We start from the raw sequence: 17811 nt of genomic DNA, 5'->3' as shown, positions 1-17811 counted from the left end.
CTGGATCCTCTTGTCCTAGAAAACTACTTCCTGTCAGGCTCTTCTGGCTGACCCATTCAGAACCGAACTTCTTGGGAGGAAAATTACATTTTTTGCACATGGGTTAAAATTCACAGAGAAAATAGCAATGTTTAGTTGCTCTGTCTTGTTGTTTGCTTTTAAAAATGAAAGGAGCTTTTCAGAGTACTTTGAAAAAAAAAAATGTGTAGTATGCCAAACTCACAGATGAGGGGAAATACATGCGGAAAGGCAAAGTAACTTGACCTAGATCTCACAGCACACAGTGGCAGGGCTGAACCCCAACCAGCAGTCTTCGGATTCTTCACTCAGTAATAACCCATTTCGTTCCTACCCGGCTGTTATCATCACCTGCACCTCCCTTGGCCAATAAGTATGGTACGCTTGTCTATAACTGCTGCATCATAATGCTCACACAAAAGAAATGTGTATTTATTTATCCAGGCAGCAATGTGTGTGTGTGTGTGTGTGTGTGTGTGGACTTTTACACGTGAGTGAGTGCGCCTTTATTCTACCAATCCTTACAGCAATTCCATGAAAGAAATTCTCTTAGTCTCATGTGTTTTACTGGTAGAAAACTGAGACTGTAAAAAAGCAAATGATATATCTGCTGTCCCAGAAACCTAAGAGCAGATTTGAGATTCTAAAGAAAATTTCTCAACTTCTAATTCTAGTGCTCTCTCCACAGCCTACAAAACCTCCTTTCTTTGTTTACTTATAATCATATGACGCTGGGAGAAATTAAGACAGATCTCTTCCTTATACCTAAGTCAGGGGTGTGTAAAGGCAAACACAGCTAATGTGGCACAGAAAGTCATCGACTATTAACATTACATAAAGACTCAGAAGTGATCTCAGTAGTCCCTTGTGTTACAGAGAAGGTATGTGGAGGAAAGTGACTTGCCCTAGGTCATACATAGCAGGAGAGAGAGCACCACCCTCAAAGTGCCTTCACTTCTACCCAGGACTATTTCCATCACATGTCACCACCTCCTGACCTTCTCCCTCCCATCCCAGTTTCACCCTAACAGCTGCCTGCTCAAAATAGACTATTGTTAAAGTGCTGAATGTTGATGATGGTGGTTTATATTTCTAAGCCTGAGTTGAGTCCCTCTGATGGATACACCCTTACCTCAGCAACCTTGATATCAGTGGCCAAGGCCTTTGGAGTTGGGTGTTGAGTGTGACTTAATGTTCTCAGGAGCCAGGGGATTTTGACTGAGCATCGGGGACAGTCTCCACCAGAAAGAACAAAACACTAAAGCAACATTTTTATATCACTATACCCTCTTATCAGTGAGACACAAAGAAGCCCCAGTAACTCTAAAGTTTTGGAGAAAAAAAAAAAAAAAAAAAAAAATATATATATATATATATATATATATATATATATATATATATATATATATATATATAAAATTCTAGGTAGAGCTGGGTGCTTGATTCTCCTGATGCTCCAGAAGATGCCAAAGCTTGAGAAGTGAAGACCCTGAACACACCCATCAAGGTTGCATTTGAATTGCCAAATGAAGTTAAGAAATTATTCTCCCAGCCTTCTGGTTCATACCCGAGGAAACTGAGACTTGACCCCTGATATATCTTTTGGCTCTGTTGGAATAAAATGAAAAATTTATAGAAATAAGAGAATGCTATTGCTCCCTCAATCTTCTTATTTAAATCCTTCTTTATTGGATAGGGTGCATTCAAATCAGGTTAGTGGCTGAACATTTAGCACACAGAAGCTGAAAGGGTAAAGCACGTCCTGTCTGAGTTTCCTCATAAATTATTGAGTACCTGATAGATTCAGATTAAAGAACTACACTGGAAAAGAGCCTGGTGCCCAGTCAAAATGTGCATATTCACACTGTGGGGAATCATGAGTCTCACGTGGGCTTTTCACCCTGAAGCTTACAAGATATTTTTTATCCATTATCTCTTCAAATCTTCATTCTTATTCTGTGATATCAGCATTATAAACTTCATTTTAAAAGTGAGGTAAATGTACTACTGGGGAGGCTAGTGAGTGACTTGACCATGACCATCTGGCTAGTGTCAAAAAGGACTCAAAGTTCAGTCCCTTGCCTTCTTCCTCAAGTCCAAAACCTTTCTGTCCTATCGTAATCACATATCTGCTGTGTTTGGGATGGTGGAATTCTCCACATTAGAGTCCTCATTTGTTTGGAGTAATTGGATTGGCTGTAGTAATTAAAACCTGGACTTCCTCCTAACAAAGCAGTTTGGGTTAATTTTTTAAATAGAGCACAGCACCCATAGACTCTACATGCCTAATTTGTGTAATAAGTGTGCATGTGAAATAAAAATATGGTTTTTTAACCTCAACAAAGTTTACACATCTAGAAATATCTTGCATTTAAAATAGATTTCACTTGAGCTACAATTTCTTTACCATAATGTAACAGAAGTCAAAGTTTACAATGGGAAAACAGGCACAGAGACAGTTTACTTCATTTGAGTCAATGCAGGAAAACTTGAAATGGTTTTTAAAACCCATGGAAACTAGACGAAACTTGATGCCTGATACCAACAGTTAATAATCTGAACTTTCTGGTCTGACCCATTATGCCTGTTTACAAAAAGGAAAAGAAAAAACACACTTTTTTTTTTCTTTCCCCAAGACACCTGAAAACATGATTAACGTGCTTGGAATGTAGGAAATCAGGCTCTTATCTCAGTCACCCAAACTGAGGTACAAGATGAACTTTTGTAGATGAGACCTCCAGCATTTCCTTCACATCCCTCCTCACCATCCTTTAAACCTGCCTCTTACCAGCCACCAGCATGTTCTGAACCCCATCATCTCCCCCAAGGCCTTTGGCAACATAATTCCTCAAACACATCCAAAATACTTGTTTGTCACCATTGGCAAACAGTCTCTTAGTTGGGATAGTATAGTATCATCTAATGGAAATCCATTAGTATCATCTAATAGAGATCCATGATCTCCCATATGGATTTCTAATGATGAAATTGAGGTACCATGAGACAGTGGGAATAAAGAAAGTTTAGACATTTGGTAATTGGAGATCTACTTATTTAATTCTTAATGTATTTTGATTTGTCACTGGATCTAAACCAACCAAAATTTAACTATAAAGCAACACTCAAAACTTCATAGCTAGTCTTGTTGATTCACACAGAATTTGTGAAGCTGGGCTTTGCTTCTTAGAACTGATTTTCTTTTTCAGAGACAAATGTTCAAAAAACATGTGAGTGTGAAATGTGTGTTATTAATTACATTATAAAATCAGAGATGTGAAATCATAGGAAGACACTGCTCTCTTCTATTCCCTCCCTTCACCCAGCTGTTAAACTCCTCTTAGCTTTACTTCCTCTTTGTGCACCCAGAGCCACAGTGGAATACTTAACCACCATATACCAGTCCCCTCAAAATCCTCTGCCAACCTTTTCTTTCTGTCTCACTGCTATGATAACATCTACATTTGGATTAATCCAACAGTTTCGTTCATCTCATCCTGTACTCAGGCTGTCAGGTATTCTGACAAAAATTTTGCATCCCCAAGTTTATGAAAGTGCCCAGTGGCCCTCAAAAATCCCTGGCTAACACTTTTTTCCCATTGTTCACATTGACTGTCCCAATAGTCTCCATTCTCCTCAACCGCTACCCTATTTCATTAGCAAAGAACCTCCTTCCAATATGAGCTGGAAAGCATTTTAGCTTCTCATCCTTTGCACATAAGTCTATCTGCTTACATTACCACCATTTTTTTTTCTATCTCAGAGAGAAATATCTAATCTTCCCCTATTTAAGCTTTAAATTTAAGTTTCATTCCTTCTCATCCATTCAGTACATGTTTATCAAATATTTGTCATGTGCAACCATGCTAGAAGCTTGTGGTAATGTGAAAAGAAGGCAGATTTGACCTCTACTCACTAAAATCTGGATGTAGATGAAATGGAAAGAAAATTGATAAGTCAATATTATGGCAGAAGCAAAAGTGACTATAACAGAGAATAATAGAAGAGGGGCTGGGATTGTGGCTCAGTGGTAGAGCACTCACCTAGCATGGGTGAGGCCCTAGGTTCAATCTTCAGCACCACATAAAAATAAAATAAAGATTGTGTCCAACTACAACTAAAAAATAAATATTAAAAAAAGAGAGAGAATAACAGAAGAATGCACTTTCGATAGGGCAGCAAGAGAAAGCTTCTCCGTGGGGGTTATATTCAAGCTAATGCTAAATAAAGAGAAGAAGTCAGCCACGAAGGCATGAAGAGGCTAGGAAAATGGCCCCAAGATAAGAAAATAGCAAGAGTTAGAAATTTAACATCATGAAAGACCTTAAAGAGGACCAAGATAGCTAGGTAAAGTATATGAGAGGAAGTGGAATGACAGCCAGTTGGAAGATGAACAGAGCAACCTCAAGCTATAATGAAGGAGATATATATATATATATATATATATATATATATATATATATATATATATATATATATATATTGCTTTGTCCAATAGGGATTAACTGAAGGATTTAAGAAGGAAAGTGGCAAGGGTATAGCAAAGAGAGAAAATACTCTCAGGAGACTTTAGCAGAATCCTAGAGAAAGATGGAGAAAACTCAAGAATGGGGTGGGGGTGATATGGAAGTTTAAAGAAGTTGGAATTGAGATGTATTCTGGCAAAACTAGGGACAGAGTTGATAGATGCCTTTTGTTTGCAGCCAGGAGGAGTGTCATGTCTAGAAAGGAATCTACATGACAACAGCATGGTGGGTAGTGAGAGGGGAAAGTGCAGATAACCTGCTACTCTGGGTGGGGAGAAATCAAAATTCCTGTTAAAGATACTTTGTGTGTAAGATGCCTGGGAGACACGCAGAGAAGATGTTAAGCAGTTTGTTGAACACATGAGTCTGGAGTCAGAGGTGAAATCTCATCTAAATATATAAATTTGAGACATTATCATACTGAAAACTGTGGGCCCAGAGGGGCTCATCCAGTGACATCATACACAGAAGAAAACAGCCCAGGACCCAGCTCTGAGAATCTCTTATCAGAAATTACGAAGAGAGAAAAACTAAGGAATTGAAAAGAAAAAGCCAATAATGGGTGAAAATTCAGAAAGTGTCATGTCTTGTCTCTTGGGAACAGAAAATAAAAAGCAGGGTGGTGGTAGGAAGAGTGAATGAGGGAGATCAAGCTGGTTAATTGCATAAACTGCTGCTGTAAGTTTGAGAAAAGTAATGATCTTACCAATTACTGATTTCTTTTTTCTTTATTTTTTTTTGGGTGGGGGGGTGGTGGTGCATGGTGTCAGCTCTCAACTCTCTCTGCCCCTTCCCTGGAGCCCATAAGTAGGATTCTGTTCCTCCCATTGAGGAGAGGGAAAGGAACACAGGTGACAGATTTGCCCTGAATCCCACCCTTCAACTTCTTTCCTTTCTAGGTTTCCCAGAAAATAGTCTTCAGAATATTCTCCATTCCTACATACACTGTTGGCTCTTTTTCGTTGTGCTATAGCCCTGCCCCTTCCCTACCTGTGAAACTGCAGTCACATGGCTCTGGCCTTTGATGGTCACTGCCAGAGAGATCTCTTACAGTAGAGATTTTTTTTTTAATTGTAAAAAAAATTTCAGAATCTAAAGCTTTTCTAGTTCCAAAATTACCCCCCATTTGTTGTTAATTATGCAACCAAGCACATTTTTTATTTAAAAAACTTGCAATCATTTAATTCATATTCTTTTCTTTTTAAATTTTTGTTCTTTTATAAAATTAAGTGTTAATATTATGATTCATAATTTGGTACTTGTCAATTAACCCTTTCATGGGTTTCATTTTATAAATTCATAAGTTTCACAGAAGCTCCAAAGGTAGTTTTTTCCAGTAGTAGTAGTAGAAGAAGAAGGAGGAGGAGGAGGAGGAGGAGGAGAAGTACTACTTTAACAATTCTGTAAAACCTATGTAAACTTACCTTTGTTTGAGGGATAAGGGGGGGCACCCACATATTAAAAGAAATAATAGATACATTCCATATTCTATACTGTATTAAATCCTTGAGGCAGACTGATAAAAATGCCCCCCCCCAAAAAGATATATTTACTTCTTATTTCCAGGACCTGTTAATATTACCTGATGTAGTAAAAGACTGGATATGATCATTTGTGCCAAAGAAATATAGTTGAGTATTAGATAAACAGAAACTAGAAGAATTTTAGTATCATGTAAGAAAAAGTATAGATTATTCTGAAGATATTGTTGGTAGGAAAATGGATGCTAAATATGCTACTCTTGTGGGCTCAGAAGGAAATAAGGAAGTTTCTATTATCTTTGTGAATATGAACTATGAGCACTGTAAGTGCTTCTTGCTATGGTTCAAAAAGAAATATGGAACAAATTATTGGGAACTGGAGGAAAGACAAGGTGTGTTAAGTAGTGACAGCAAGCCTGAATAAATTGTGCCTATCCTGTGAAAATTAGCAGAACTTGCAAGTGATAAATATTTTAGCTAAGGAGAGTACCAAGCAAAGTGTTCAAGGTATGACCTGTGTCTTTTTTTCTGTCCATAGTAAAATGTGGGAGGAAAGAGATGAATTGAGGAAGGAAGTGTTGAGCAGAATTCTTATTAATTTGCTATATACAGCAGCCACAAGAAACTAATATGGCACTTAAGTGAGGTCAGGGATATCTTATATTATTCAGATTGCCAATTCATAGATATTTTGTATAGAATAAGGTAAAGATTAGTTTAGACAGTCTGCTATTTTATGTTGACACTAGATACTTGATTATTATATCAAGATACCTGATTAAAATGTTATTTTGATTTTACACCACTTGAAAATTTAGCACCAGTGTTAAACCCTCCATTTAACTTTAAGATCAGTCATAAACAATACAGAGAATAAATCAATTTTTAGATTAGAACGTAAGTGCCCCAATTGGCCTATCAATGCCTTTTGAGTTCTTATTCTGTTCCTTGTTATTTTTCATGTAGTTTTGTTTATTGTTTTTTAAGACACAGATTGTCAGACACTATGCAAACATTCTGAATTGGTTTTCTGAGGTTGTGGACTGGATAGGTACATTTTCCTAAGGCTTTGTTGGTTATTATGATACCCAGCTATTGATATTACAGGACATAGCTGGATTTGCCACCCATCTCTTGAGCACATGCTGTGAGTCAGATATATACCAGAGGAGTTTTACACAATACATGTATTTAATCTTACAGCAAGCAGATTTTAAATCTATGCTTCATAGTTGGAAAACTAAGATTTAAAGAAATTATGTGACTTCATAAAGCCAATAATTAGGGAGAACTGATATTTGAGTACATATTCATCTAATTCCCAAACCCATACACTTACTACAGAAAAACCAGCATAGAGCAGTAGAATGAGAACCATTTATTCACATTGCCATATGCATTCTAGATGAATGATACCAGGTAAGTCATTTAACTTCTCACTCTTCATTTTTTTTCTATTTGAAGAAGTATTGAATAATATTTATCTCAAGCAACTGTCACACATAATTAACTAATAATTTACATGCACATAATAGTATTTTATTAGCTATCAAAGTATCATGCCAATGTGGTTTGTTCTATTATGATTTTTACTCTTACCTATTTGTCATTTATCAAATAAACAAAGTATAATTATGTTATTCAATAGAGGCATCAGTTCTCAAAAATGTCACATCTATAAGCAGCTGCTTTTATTGTAGACTTAAGACTTTCTGAATGGTTACTTCTGGAGCCAGACTGGACCAGAGTTTCAGTCCCAGCTCTGCCATTTACTGACTGGTGTCATCATAAACTAGTTTATCCATGATTTCAGTCATTCATGTGTAAAATGGGGAAGAGATGACAGTAGCTAGAGGTTTAAATCAAAATGAGGCACAGTGTTTATAATATTCATGTATGACCATCATTAATTATTATATTACTAAGAGCAATTGTGTGGGGGATGGCAAATGCTCTTTGTGAGGCTCCACTGGGCGCCTTCTTGTAAGAAGTAACGGGTGGGACCTAGACGAATGCCAGCAATGGGGCAGGATAAACTGCAGAGCGTGGAAAAGACCTGAGACCAGTGGCAAACCACCATTTCCTATCCAGCCTGCTCTCATTTCTATGCCAACAATGTAATTTCAACTACGTCTACTCTGTAGCAGAGTCTGAGCAAGGACTCTCCAGATACAGAGGGAAGCTGGAACATCATAATTATTTGGTACATAAATATCATACCATAAGTGCATTTACATGTTGAGTAGAAGAAAGAACATTCCTTTTGGCACTTGGCAGATGGCCGGTTACAAGGACAATCATAAACTACTTAGCAACATCAAAAACCTTGAAATGCTCTATTCTGGTATATAAATTTAATAATGATCACAACACTAGATTTAGTGAATTCCTGTGCCAGGAACTATGCTAGCTCTGAACCATCATCACTAGTTTATGAAACTTTGAATGACCATTATCTCACTTTGCAGATGAGGAAATGGAGGCACAAAAGCTTAAGGAGGATATGAATGGCTCCTGTGCTCTCTGCCTCTTGCCTTCATAAGAAGCACTCCTGGCTTTCATTTCTAGTTCTTTACAGCAACTACTGTTATTAGTTACTGGTTATTTTGCTGCTGCTCTTACTTTGCATGTACCCCTTCCCCAAGAAAAGACACTTGCTAAAATTATTGTTTATTTATATGTAAATATATATGTGTATAAATAGATGATTGTGCGTGTGTGCGTGATAATTTTGTGTTGTGGTAATAATCTATTATTCTGAAACCATCTTATGGATCTCATCTCTATATTTTGCTTCTATTCTCACCCAGGTGTGCAGAACAACTAGTTCATGATAACCTCCCAACTACCAGTGTGATCATGTGCTTCGTGGATGAGGTGTGGTCCACTCTGCTGAGATCCGTTCACAGTGTCCTTAACCGCTCTCCTCCGCACCTCATCAAGGAGATTGTGCTGGTTGATGACTTTAGCACCAAAGGTATGAAACTACTCAAGCTTTCTTCTGAAATGTCAACATTTGGTGGGAGGCAATAGTAGGTTGGATAGCAAAATTACACTTAATTTGATAAAATTCATAAAATTCTAAATCATTGTTTCATATGGAGACTTAGAGGCATGAGTTTAAGTATCTATAGGACCTGAACTCATCTGGAACTTTGTTCAGCTACCTACCTCAGGCTCTCCTCACCCGTGACTCCCCTACACACATAGAAGTGATTTTACAACTACACCTCTCTGAAGATGCACACTTTGAATATCAGAGTCCAGAAATGTTCCCTACAATTGTACAAGACTTTCTTCATAGAATCTAATAAGCAAAAGTCCCATGTTAATAGAATAACTTTCCTATTGGTGTTAACTAGAATTAAGTTCTATGGAAAACAAAGAAATGGAGATCCTGTTCTTCTTCCTCAGGGCAGATTATGTGTCAAGTTAAAGGTGCCACAAATTCATTCCCAGTGTAACCAGAGAGATGTGGTTTCAACAGAGTTCAAAAAACAGAGTCCACTGCCATCTTTACATTTGTTGTTGTTTATTATAATGAAGAATTTCACTCTTGGGGTTTTCAAACAATTTGTGTATATGAGTGGTCTCATAGTTCAATTATTGCTACATTATAAATTCCAAAAACACAGCCCATTTCATTAAATTTTAGAAAATAGCAAAGAGATGACAGTGTTTCTAGAACAGTTTAGCCTTAATCACACCAAGCTCAAAAAGCAATGTGATGCCCCAGGAAAACTGATTGAAACTTTAAGAAGTGGCCTTGAAACATAAACAGAAAATGGTATCTAGATAATAAGGAGTAAAAAGTTCCTTTCTGAAAGGTAGGTTCAGATTTTGTGGGACCTGGAATTTACATAGTTCTCAGGGTCCTCCTTCAGAAAAATAATACAAAATTCTTAGGAAAATGATCTGCAAAATATTCCTGGAAGGCATTCTTGCTTGGTACAGCTGTCAATAGCTTCATTGTACCCAGAAGTGACTGCAAACCACATATCTTTAAAATATCCAAAAATGTTCCTTTAGCTGGATCCCCCAATGAATATCTAAAAAGAGAAAGAAATGCCTGACTGAGGGAATATTCGTGCAGGGAAGGGCAATGGTGGCAAATGACCGTAGCCCCACCAGATTCTTTTGCAAAATTTCCAGTTTGCACGCATTGCTTAAATTCTCTCCTGCTGATGGAGAAATCCAGAGGCTTATAATATTGAACAAGAAAATGATATCAGAAAATAAAACTTTGCAAGAAAATTATGTCAGAAAATAAAACTTTAACCCAAACAGTAAAATTTAGTGACCATAATAATCTCAGTTTTTGGAATTTGACATTACAGAGGCAATCTGGGTGCAGACCCAGTTACAAAGTTAAAGTTTCTCCTTGTCTGTTCTTACTCTTATGTAGACTACCTAAAAGAAAATTTGGATAAATACATGTCTCAGTTTCCAAAAGTTCGGATTCTTCACCTCAAGGAGAGACATGGCTTAATACGAGCCAGGCTGGCAGGAGCACAGAATGCAACAGGTAAGAAGCTACTCTATTTATTTATTTATTTGGTTTTTATTATATTTTTGCTTTAATTTAAAATATTTTCAAGCATACAGGAAATTCAGAAGAATAATACATTCAACATTCACATATCCATCACTCAATTCTACCAATGTTTAACCTTTTGGAATATGTGCATTATGCACTAAACAGACAAAGACCCAGAAAGATGCACACAAGCATGAACACACACACACACACACACACACACACACACACACACACACACACAACTTTTTTGAAACTTTATAAAGAAATTTACAGACAACATGATACTGTACCACTAAGTATTTCAATGGGCATTGCTGAAGAATAGGAATATTCTCTTAAATAAGTATAACTTTTATACCTAAATAATGCCTAATACTTGTAAATGCTCTTTTTGAATTTTCTCATTGCTCTCAAACATTTTTTTCTTAATTCAGGATCTAATTTTCATACACTGTATTATTTGGTCTCCTTAGTCTATCAATCTAGAATACTCAGTGCCATCTTTTGTGCTAAAAATAGTATTTTTTAAAAAATAGTCCAGAGTATTTTTTTATACTATTTTCTGTGTTCTGAAATTTTCTATTTCCTCATATTACCTACAGAGTGCAGAAGGTTAAATGTTACAGGCTAAATGTTTTTATATGAGTAATATATAGAATTCTACTATTAGGTGATAAGAATTGTGTATTTCTTACTGCTTCATATAAAAAGGCACATAATGTCAGATTGTCCCACTGTCACTGATACTAATTTTGAAAACAGTTAAGAAGTTGACAACTTGATATTTCCCTTGGGGGTAAAAAGTTGCTTGGGGGTTAATACTTTGATCCATGAGAATGTGCTGATTTCTTTGAGGTTTCACACAATGGTTCAGGATACACTGATGATCCTTGCTTGAAGCAATTATACTGAGCTGCAACGTCATTTTCTATAATTTCTTCCTCTTGTTTTACCTGCCAGTATTTGTATAAAGAATTACGTCTCTGTTCTGGCCCTCTCCCTGTCCCTCCCTTTTTATCTCTTCCTCCTTATTTGTCTCCAACCCTCTCTCCTATCTTCTCTCCTCCTAATATATCCTCCATCACTACACTATGAATTTGTGGCTTTTAAAAATTCAATGTATATTTTGCACCTATTGCACTTAATTCCTTTTTTTTTTTTTTTGTTCAGCTTGACTTAGATTTGAGCCACTATAAGCCTGAGCCTTTTTGACCTGATCTCATCCTTCAGTATCTTTATTTTGGGGCCAGGGGTTTCTAGTCATTTAACCCAGAGGCACTTTAACACTGAGCTACACCCTCAGCCCTTTTTTTAGTATTTTATTATAAGACATTGTCTTACTAAGTTGCTTAGGGTCTTGCTAAATTGCTGAGGCTGGCTTTCAACTTTATATCTTCCTGCCTCATCTTGCCAAGCCGCTGGGATTACTGCATGCCAGCCAGCCAGAATCTTTAATTCTTAAATTAAAGATCTTCTCTGATCTATCTCTGTTCTTTCTATAGCTCTTTATGTTTTCCCAAAATGCAATATATTCTCTTTTCCTGTCTGTCCTCTTTTTAGTGTGTGGATTTGGGGGAATTCATGTCAGAGTAAATTTTGTCTGTCAATGAATTCTAGAAATAACAACAAACATTTGGGTTCAATTTTATATCTTTCTATGGAGGTATCTGCACCCTGTAATAACAGTTGATCTTCTATTCCAGGTACCATTCTAAAAATACTTACTATATTAACTGATTTGACCCTTCCAATAACTGGAAGGGAGGCACAATCATTTCCTCTCTTTAAAGATGGGAATGGAGGTATGGCAGAGTTACAACTGACCCAAGTTCTCTCAGCTCATCATGGTAAAGCCAGTGTGGGCACCAAACACCCTGGCTCCAGAGTTGGAGCTCTTATTTACCACTCTCTGCTGCCTCCCAGCATCTAGCCACCACTTGGGGCCTTCTGCTAAACTCCTCCAACTTGAAGTCAAGAGTGTTCTCATGGTCAATGATCTCCTTCTGGAGTTTTACTTCCTTGCAACTAGATCCTAAATTTAGAGCTCCTCTTCTCCCATTTATTTACTAACAAACTTCTTCCCATTTCAGTAGAAAATTTAAGCAAGCAACAAATACATCACACCAAAATTGGCATTGCAGTGACAACTAAGATTCTTAAGGAGAGCCTACATTTGGAAAAATTAAATGGGATTCCATGTTTAATTTCTTTCAGAATGTAATTATCTATGAATGGTAAAAAAAATAGTAAAGAAATACTTTTAGTATATAGCTTTGAAGCTGAAGAACATTCCCAGGATAATAGAACAATAAGTACAAATGTACTAATGCAGAAATAAGCTCAGTATATTCAAGGAAAAGAGAGAAGTCCTCTAGGCCTGACAGGAGCTGACTGGGAGAGAGTGGTAAAAGATTAAGCAGGACTGCAAGGCAAAAGCAAACTTTTGTGCATCAGTTAAGGAGTATAGACATTAGTTTCAAAATTAAATGAAACCATGAAGGATATTAAATATAAGGGTTTAATTTTCTGATTTTATTTTAAAAGCTCACTCAGGCCACCAGGTACAGAATGGATAGTAGAGAGATGAGAAAAGAAATAGATCAGTTAGAATGCTCTTTCACTTGTATAGAACCATAAAGGTCCCTTGGAAGCTGGAGGAAGCAGTCAGATTCATAATACATTGTGATTGTGGAAAGATCATAATGTATTACAGACATTGAGCCTGTAGGACTTACCATTGGGAAAAAAAAGTGAAAAGAGTGAGAAAGGGAGGAATCAAAAAATCCTTGAACAACTTGGTGAATGTAGTTGGATTCTGATTTTGTCCATGAAGGTTTAAAATGAAGATTAGACATCCATATGGAAAAAGTTGGTAAACATAGGGCCAAAAATGTGCTGCTGATACAGAGGATTTTTCTCTACCTACATGGAGCACAAAGTACGCTAATGATGACCTCCAGAATAGTCCAAAATGTCAAACAATGAGAGGCACTCTCCAGATGAGATGAGCCTGATGAAAAGAAATTATAGTTGGTTATAATTATAATGCATAAAATAATTTCATTGAGTTTAGCAAACTCAAATGTAAAAATATAAGTTTGTTTCTCATACATTCATTGAAAGCATTAGCTCAATTTCAGTGCAGTAATTTTCAAACTATTTTGACAATGATTTGTGTTGTATAGATACAATTACATGTGTATCTATGGTAGATGTTTCATCAAATGACATAGGCAATGGATTCTAACATTTTCTTTTTAATATTATTTGGTTTTTTAGATTCTGGACAATCATACTAAATTGATTTAATGATTCACTAAGGGGTCACTAATCTCTGTCTGTAAAGAAAATAAAACAGCTAAGATATATCTTAATTGCTTTGCCACAACCTAGTTGAAAGATACCAAAATATCTCAAAATATCTCTTTGTAAATTATAGTAAAAATAAATTACTTTAAAAGAAAAAAAATAGATGTATACAGACCATTTTTCATACATACAACATGTTTGGAAATATAAACATATATAAATATACACCTATATATACATATATATACACACACATACATATATAGCCATTCCTCCATACTTATGGGTTTTGTGTGCATGGATTCAAATAACTATGGGTCAAAAACTTTTTTAAAAAAAATTCATATGAACAGAACATGTACAGACATTTTTCTTGTCATTATTCCTAAATAATACAATAATAGCAGCTATTTATTAATTTGTATTGTGTTAGGTATCATAAGTAATCTAGAGATAATCTTAAAAGTACAAGGATTTGTGTACATTTTATGCAAATGCTATGTCATTTTATATAAGCAAGTTGAGCACCTGAGAATTTTGGTATCTGCAGAGGATTCTGAAACCAGTTCCAGTGGATACTAAATTATATACATAAATGTTGATATATATAGATATAGATATAGATATATATAGATACATATATTTTATATATGTATAACAGTAAATTAATAAATTCCCCTGTCACATTGCTTAAAGTTGCAGACCATTTGTTCTCAATTTCTGTTCCCATCTCCTGTAGATAGCAGGGTCTGTGACCCCCACTTTGAGCAGCATTAGTGGAGGGAAATGCTTAAAAGTTTGGACAAAAGCGGAAAGGTGAGGGGTGATGGGGCTAGTAACAGCCTCGCCTGAGAACGCATCCAACCTCCCTGAGGTATGCTGACCCCTATGGGGACTCAAGGTGCTTCTGGATCCTGTTCCAGCTTTAGCTGAAGATGTGATTTAGGGACAGGCTTCAACAGGGCTGGCTGGTCTATGGAGACCTCTCAAGCTCCCCGAGTGCTTCCCAGCCCTCATAGGTAGAGATGACCCAGAGATGACCCAGAGATGACCCAGAGACTGCTCAGGGCCTGAAGAATCCATGCAAACCAGAGATCAGCTAGGATACCAGGCAGAAATACTCTCTGGAATACCTTAGCCAAACAGAGAGAAAATATGAACTGAGTTTTATTTTAAAATGAAATGTGTGAAAGTGGAGCAAAGGCATTCCTACATAGGAAGAGTCAAGAATCTGAAAGGCCTTGATAGCTGTTCTTCCCTAAAAATTTACCTGTTAAGGGCTGGGGTTGTAGCTCAGAGGTAGAGCACTTGCCTCAAATGCATGAGGCCCTGGGTTTGAATCTCAGCACCACATAAAAGACATTGTGACAATCTACAATTAAACAATTTTTTTTTAAATTTACCTGTTAAGATTCAAAGACAAGGGAAGCAACAGGAAGGCTGAAATCAGAAATCCAAGGGGATGCTGCCTGAAACAGAAGGCAAGCAGCCTGTTTTGGCATAAGGGTATTATCTGTCCCTCTGAAAGTCTGAAAGAGTCATCTGGGAAATAATCAGTGAACTAACAGTAATCTCTCTTATAATGTATTCAGGCTTCACTATACCTTCAGGCTTCAAGGTCTGTTGGGCTCTTTATTTGAGTCTAACTCAGGCAAAAAAAAAAAAAAAAAAATAGGTCCAATCACTAGCATGAGGCAAATGAGGAGGTCAAAGGCCCAAGCAGGATTTCAAAATGTGACTGGCCTGCCAGAGGCAATGATCTCTAAGAATCTTTCACCATGTGAAGGAGTGCAATTGGGGAGCTTATCAGTGAGAGTCAAAGTAAAGATTGGATTCTCATTTCCTTCATGACAATTCATTTAGCAAAATTCTTGACATTGCTGTGAACATTCCAATGACGGTTACTAACTTTCAGTGACTGCACAAGTGACATGTAACTCCTGGCAACTCCATGATTTCCAGAAAGGTACCAGTGGACCTCCTTCTGCAAACCTGTTTCTGATACAGGTTAAACAGGTGGTTTCTTAGTATCACTTTTAGGTCATTATGTAAAATGAAATGGTAAGCCAAGCCAGTATCTCTTAAGAAACCCTAAACATAACACTCTAGCACTAATTAGTGCTGGCAGCAACTTGCCATGCTGGTCGACTAAATATAAGTTTAGGGAGAGTAGTGGGGTCTGTGCTCAACAAGGAGCCAAAACTGTTTGGCACATTGAGCAACTTTAGATAGGAAAAGGAAAATTCCTTTTTAAGTTACAATGAAACTCTTCTGCAAACAATTTAGCATTACTCAGACCTAGTCTTAGGAAACAGAAAATCCTGCCAGGTTATAATCAAGATTAGAAGAGTTATTCTAAGCCTGAGTTTGAACATTCATTGAAAAAAAAAGGAGAATACTAGACAGTTATTAAGAATTTGGGTGTTTGGTAGATCCTAGAAAACATCCCCATAATGAAAGCTCAAAGAAATTAAGTGATTTATCCAGTGTGGTTGGGAAGAGCAGAAATGGAGATAAAAGCAATTAAAAACTTTGGTTTTATGTCCTTTAGGATCAGTAACACTGTGCACAATGTCCACACCCACTATCCACCACAATTAAACATCCTGCACAGAGAGCTCTTTATTTTCTTATCTAACACAAACCTGAGATGTTATTTTAAAATGAAATGTCTGAAAGTGGAGCAAAGGCATTCCTGATAGGAGGATTCTCCTCTTTCCCCAAATAAAAGAATATAAAATTCCAGACTATTTTGTGCTTCCCTCAGATTCTAGTAACAGGTAAATGAGAATCTTTGTGATGAGCTGGGCCAGGTGGGAAGTGAATGAAGATTTTGGGACCCATCCTGCTGCCCCTGGGCACTAAAAAAGTCAATCTAAGCTCCTTTGACCCTGTAAGCCTGTGATGGGGATGGGGACAGATGGTGTACTAGCGATGTTCTTTAAACTCTGGTTCTGAACTGATCATGAATAGGGGTAGAGAGAAAGGAGACTATGGTTGTCAGATTCTACACCATTAGCCAAGTGGGTCTTCACAAGCTGTGCATGAGTGCCCTGTGCATGTAGAAAACACTGTGAGCCTTTCCCCACAGGGGAGAAGGCTGTACAAGAGGACATGGTTAGGGGATGTATTCTGACTGGAATAGCAGAATACCTTAAACAGTGTAATTTTGTAAGCAGCACACATTTATTCCTTTTAGGTCCAGAAGCTGAAAAGTCCAGGATCAAGTTGCCAACAGATTCAGTGTCTAGAGAGTCTCATTCTCTGCTTCAAAGTTGCTGTGTCCTCACATGCTGGAAAGGCAAAGGAGACTAACTCCCATGGACAACTTTTATAAGGGCACTTATAAAATCCCATTCCAGAGGGTCCCATCATGACTTTCTAAGCCCCCCGCCCTTAAATGCCAGAACTTGGCATTAAAGTTGATTTTAACATATGAATTTGGGAGTTGAAATACATTCAGACCAGAGCAGGAGCAATAATCTTCCATTATCAAATAAGCTGAAATGCCCTAAAACAAGACTCATAGAGCATGATTGGGAAATGTAACTGCCATATTCAGGAGCAGGCAGATATCAGGGAGGCTTCTGCCTGTAATAGTGGGATAAAATTGATCACTTTACCTTCATGCAAAAATCCACTGGTGACCAAGTGATTAATATGTGTTTGGTCAGATTTTTTTTTCTTGCTGCGACCAAAAGACCTGATAAGAACAATTTTAAAAGAGGAAAAGTTTGTTTGGTGCTCATGGTTTCAGAGGTTTAAGTCTTTAGATGACTGATTCTGTTGCTCTGAGTTTGAGGTAAGACAAAACTTTATGACAGAATAGTGTGAAGAAGAAAAGCACTCAGGGCACGGAAGCAGAGAGAGAGCTCTGTTCACTAGGGGAAAAATATAAACTCCAAAGGCACAACCCAGTGACCTGTCTCCTCCTGCCACA

General features: G+C 37.1%; 1 protein-coding gene across 1 annotated transcript in view; it reads left to right on the top strand.

Annotated features, from left to right (window-relative positions):
- Positions 1-17811, top strand: part of Galnt5 (polypeptide N-acetylgalactosaminyltransferase 5) — a 41886-nt gene that overhangs the window by 6819 nt on the left and 17256 nt on the right. The window contains exons 2-3 of the mRNA XM_076866847.2: positions 8833-8999; positions 10428-10547. Coding sequence (XP_076722962.2) covers positions 8833-8999; positions 10428-10547 — 287 coding nt within the window. The remainder of the gene's footprint in view (positions 1-8832; positions 9000-10427; positions 10548-17811) is intronic.

This window comes from Callospermophilus lateralis, chromosome 9, assembly GCF_048772815.1.
Source record: "Callospermophilus lateralis isolate mCalLat2 chromosome 9, mCalLat2.hap1, whole genome shotgun sequence".
In the NCBI taxonomy this organism is placed as follows: Eukaryota; Metazoa; Chordata; class Mammalia; order Rodentia; family Sciuridae; genus Callospermophilus; species Callospermophilus lateralis.
The sequence above is the reverse complement of the archived record's forward strand: the minus strand, read 5'-3'. Positions and strand labels throughout refer to the sequence as shown.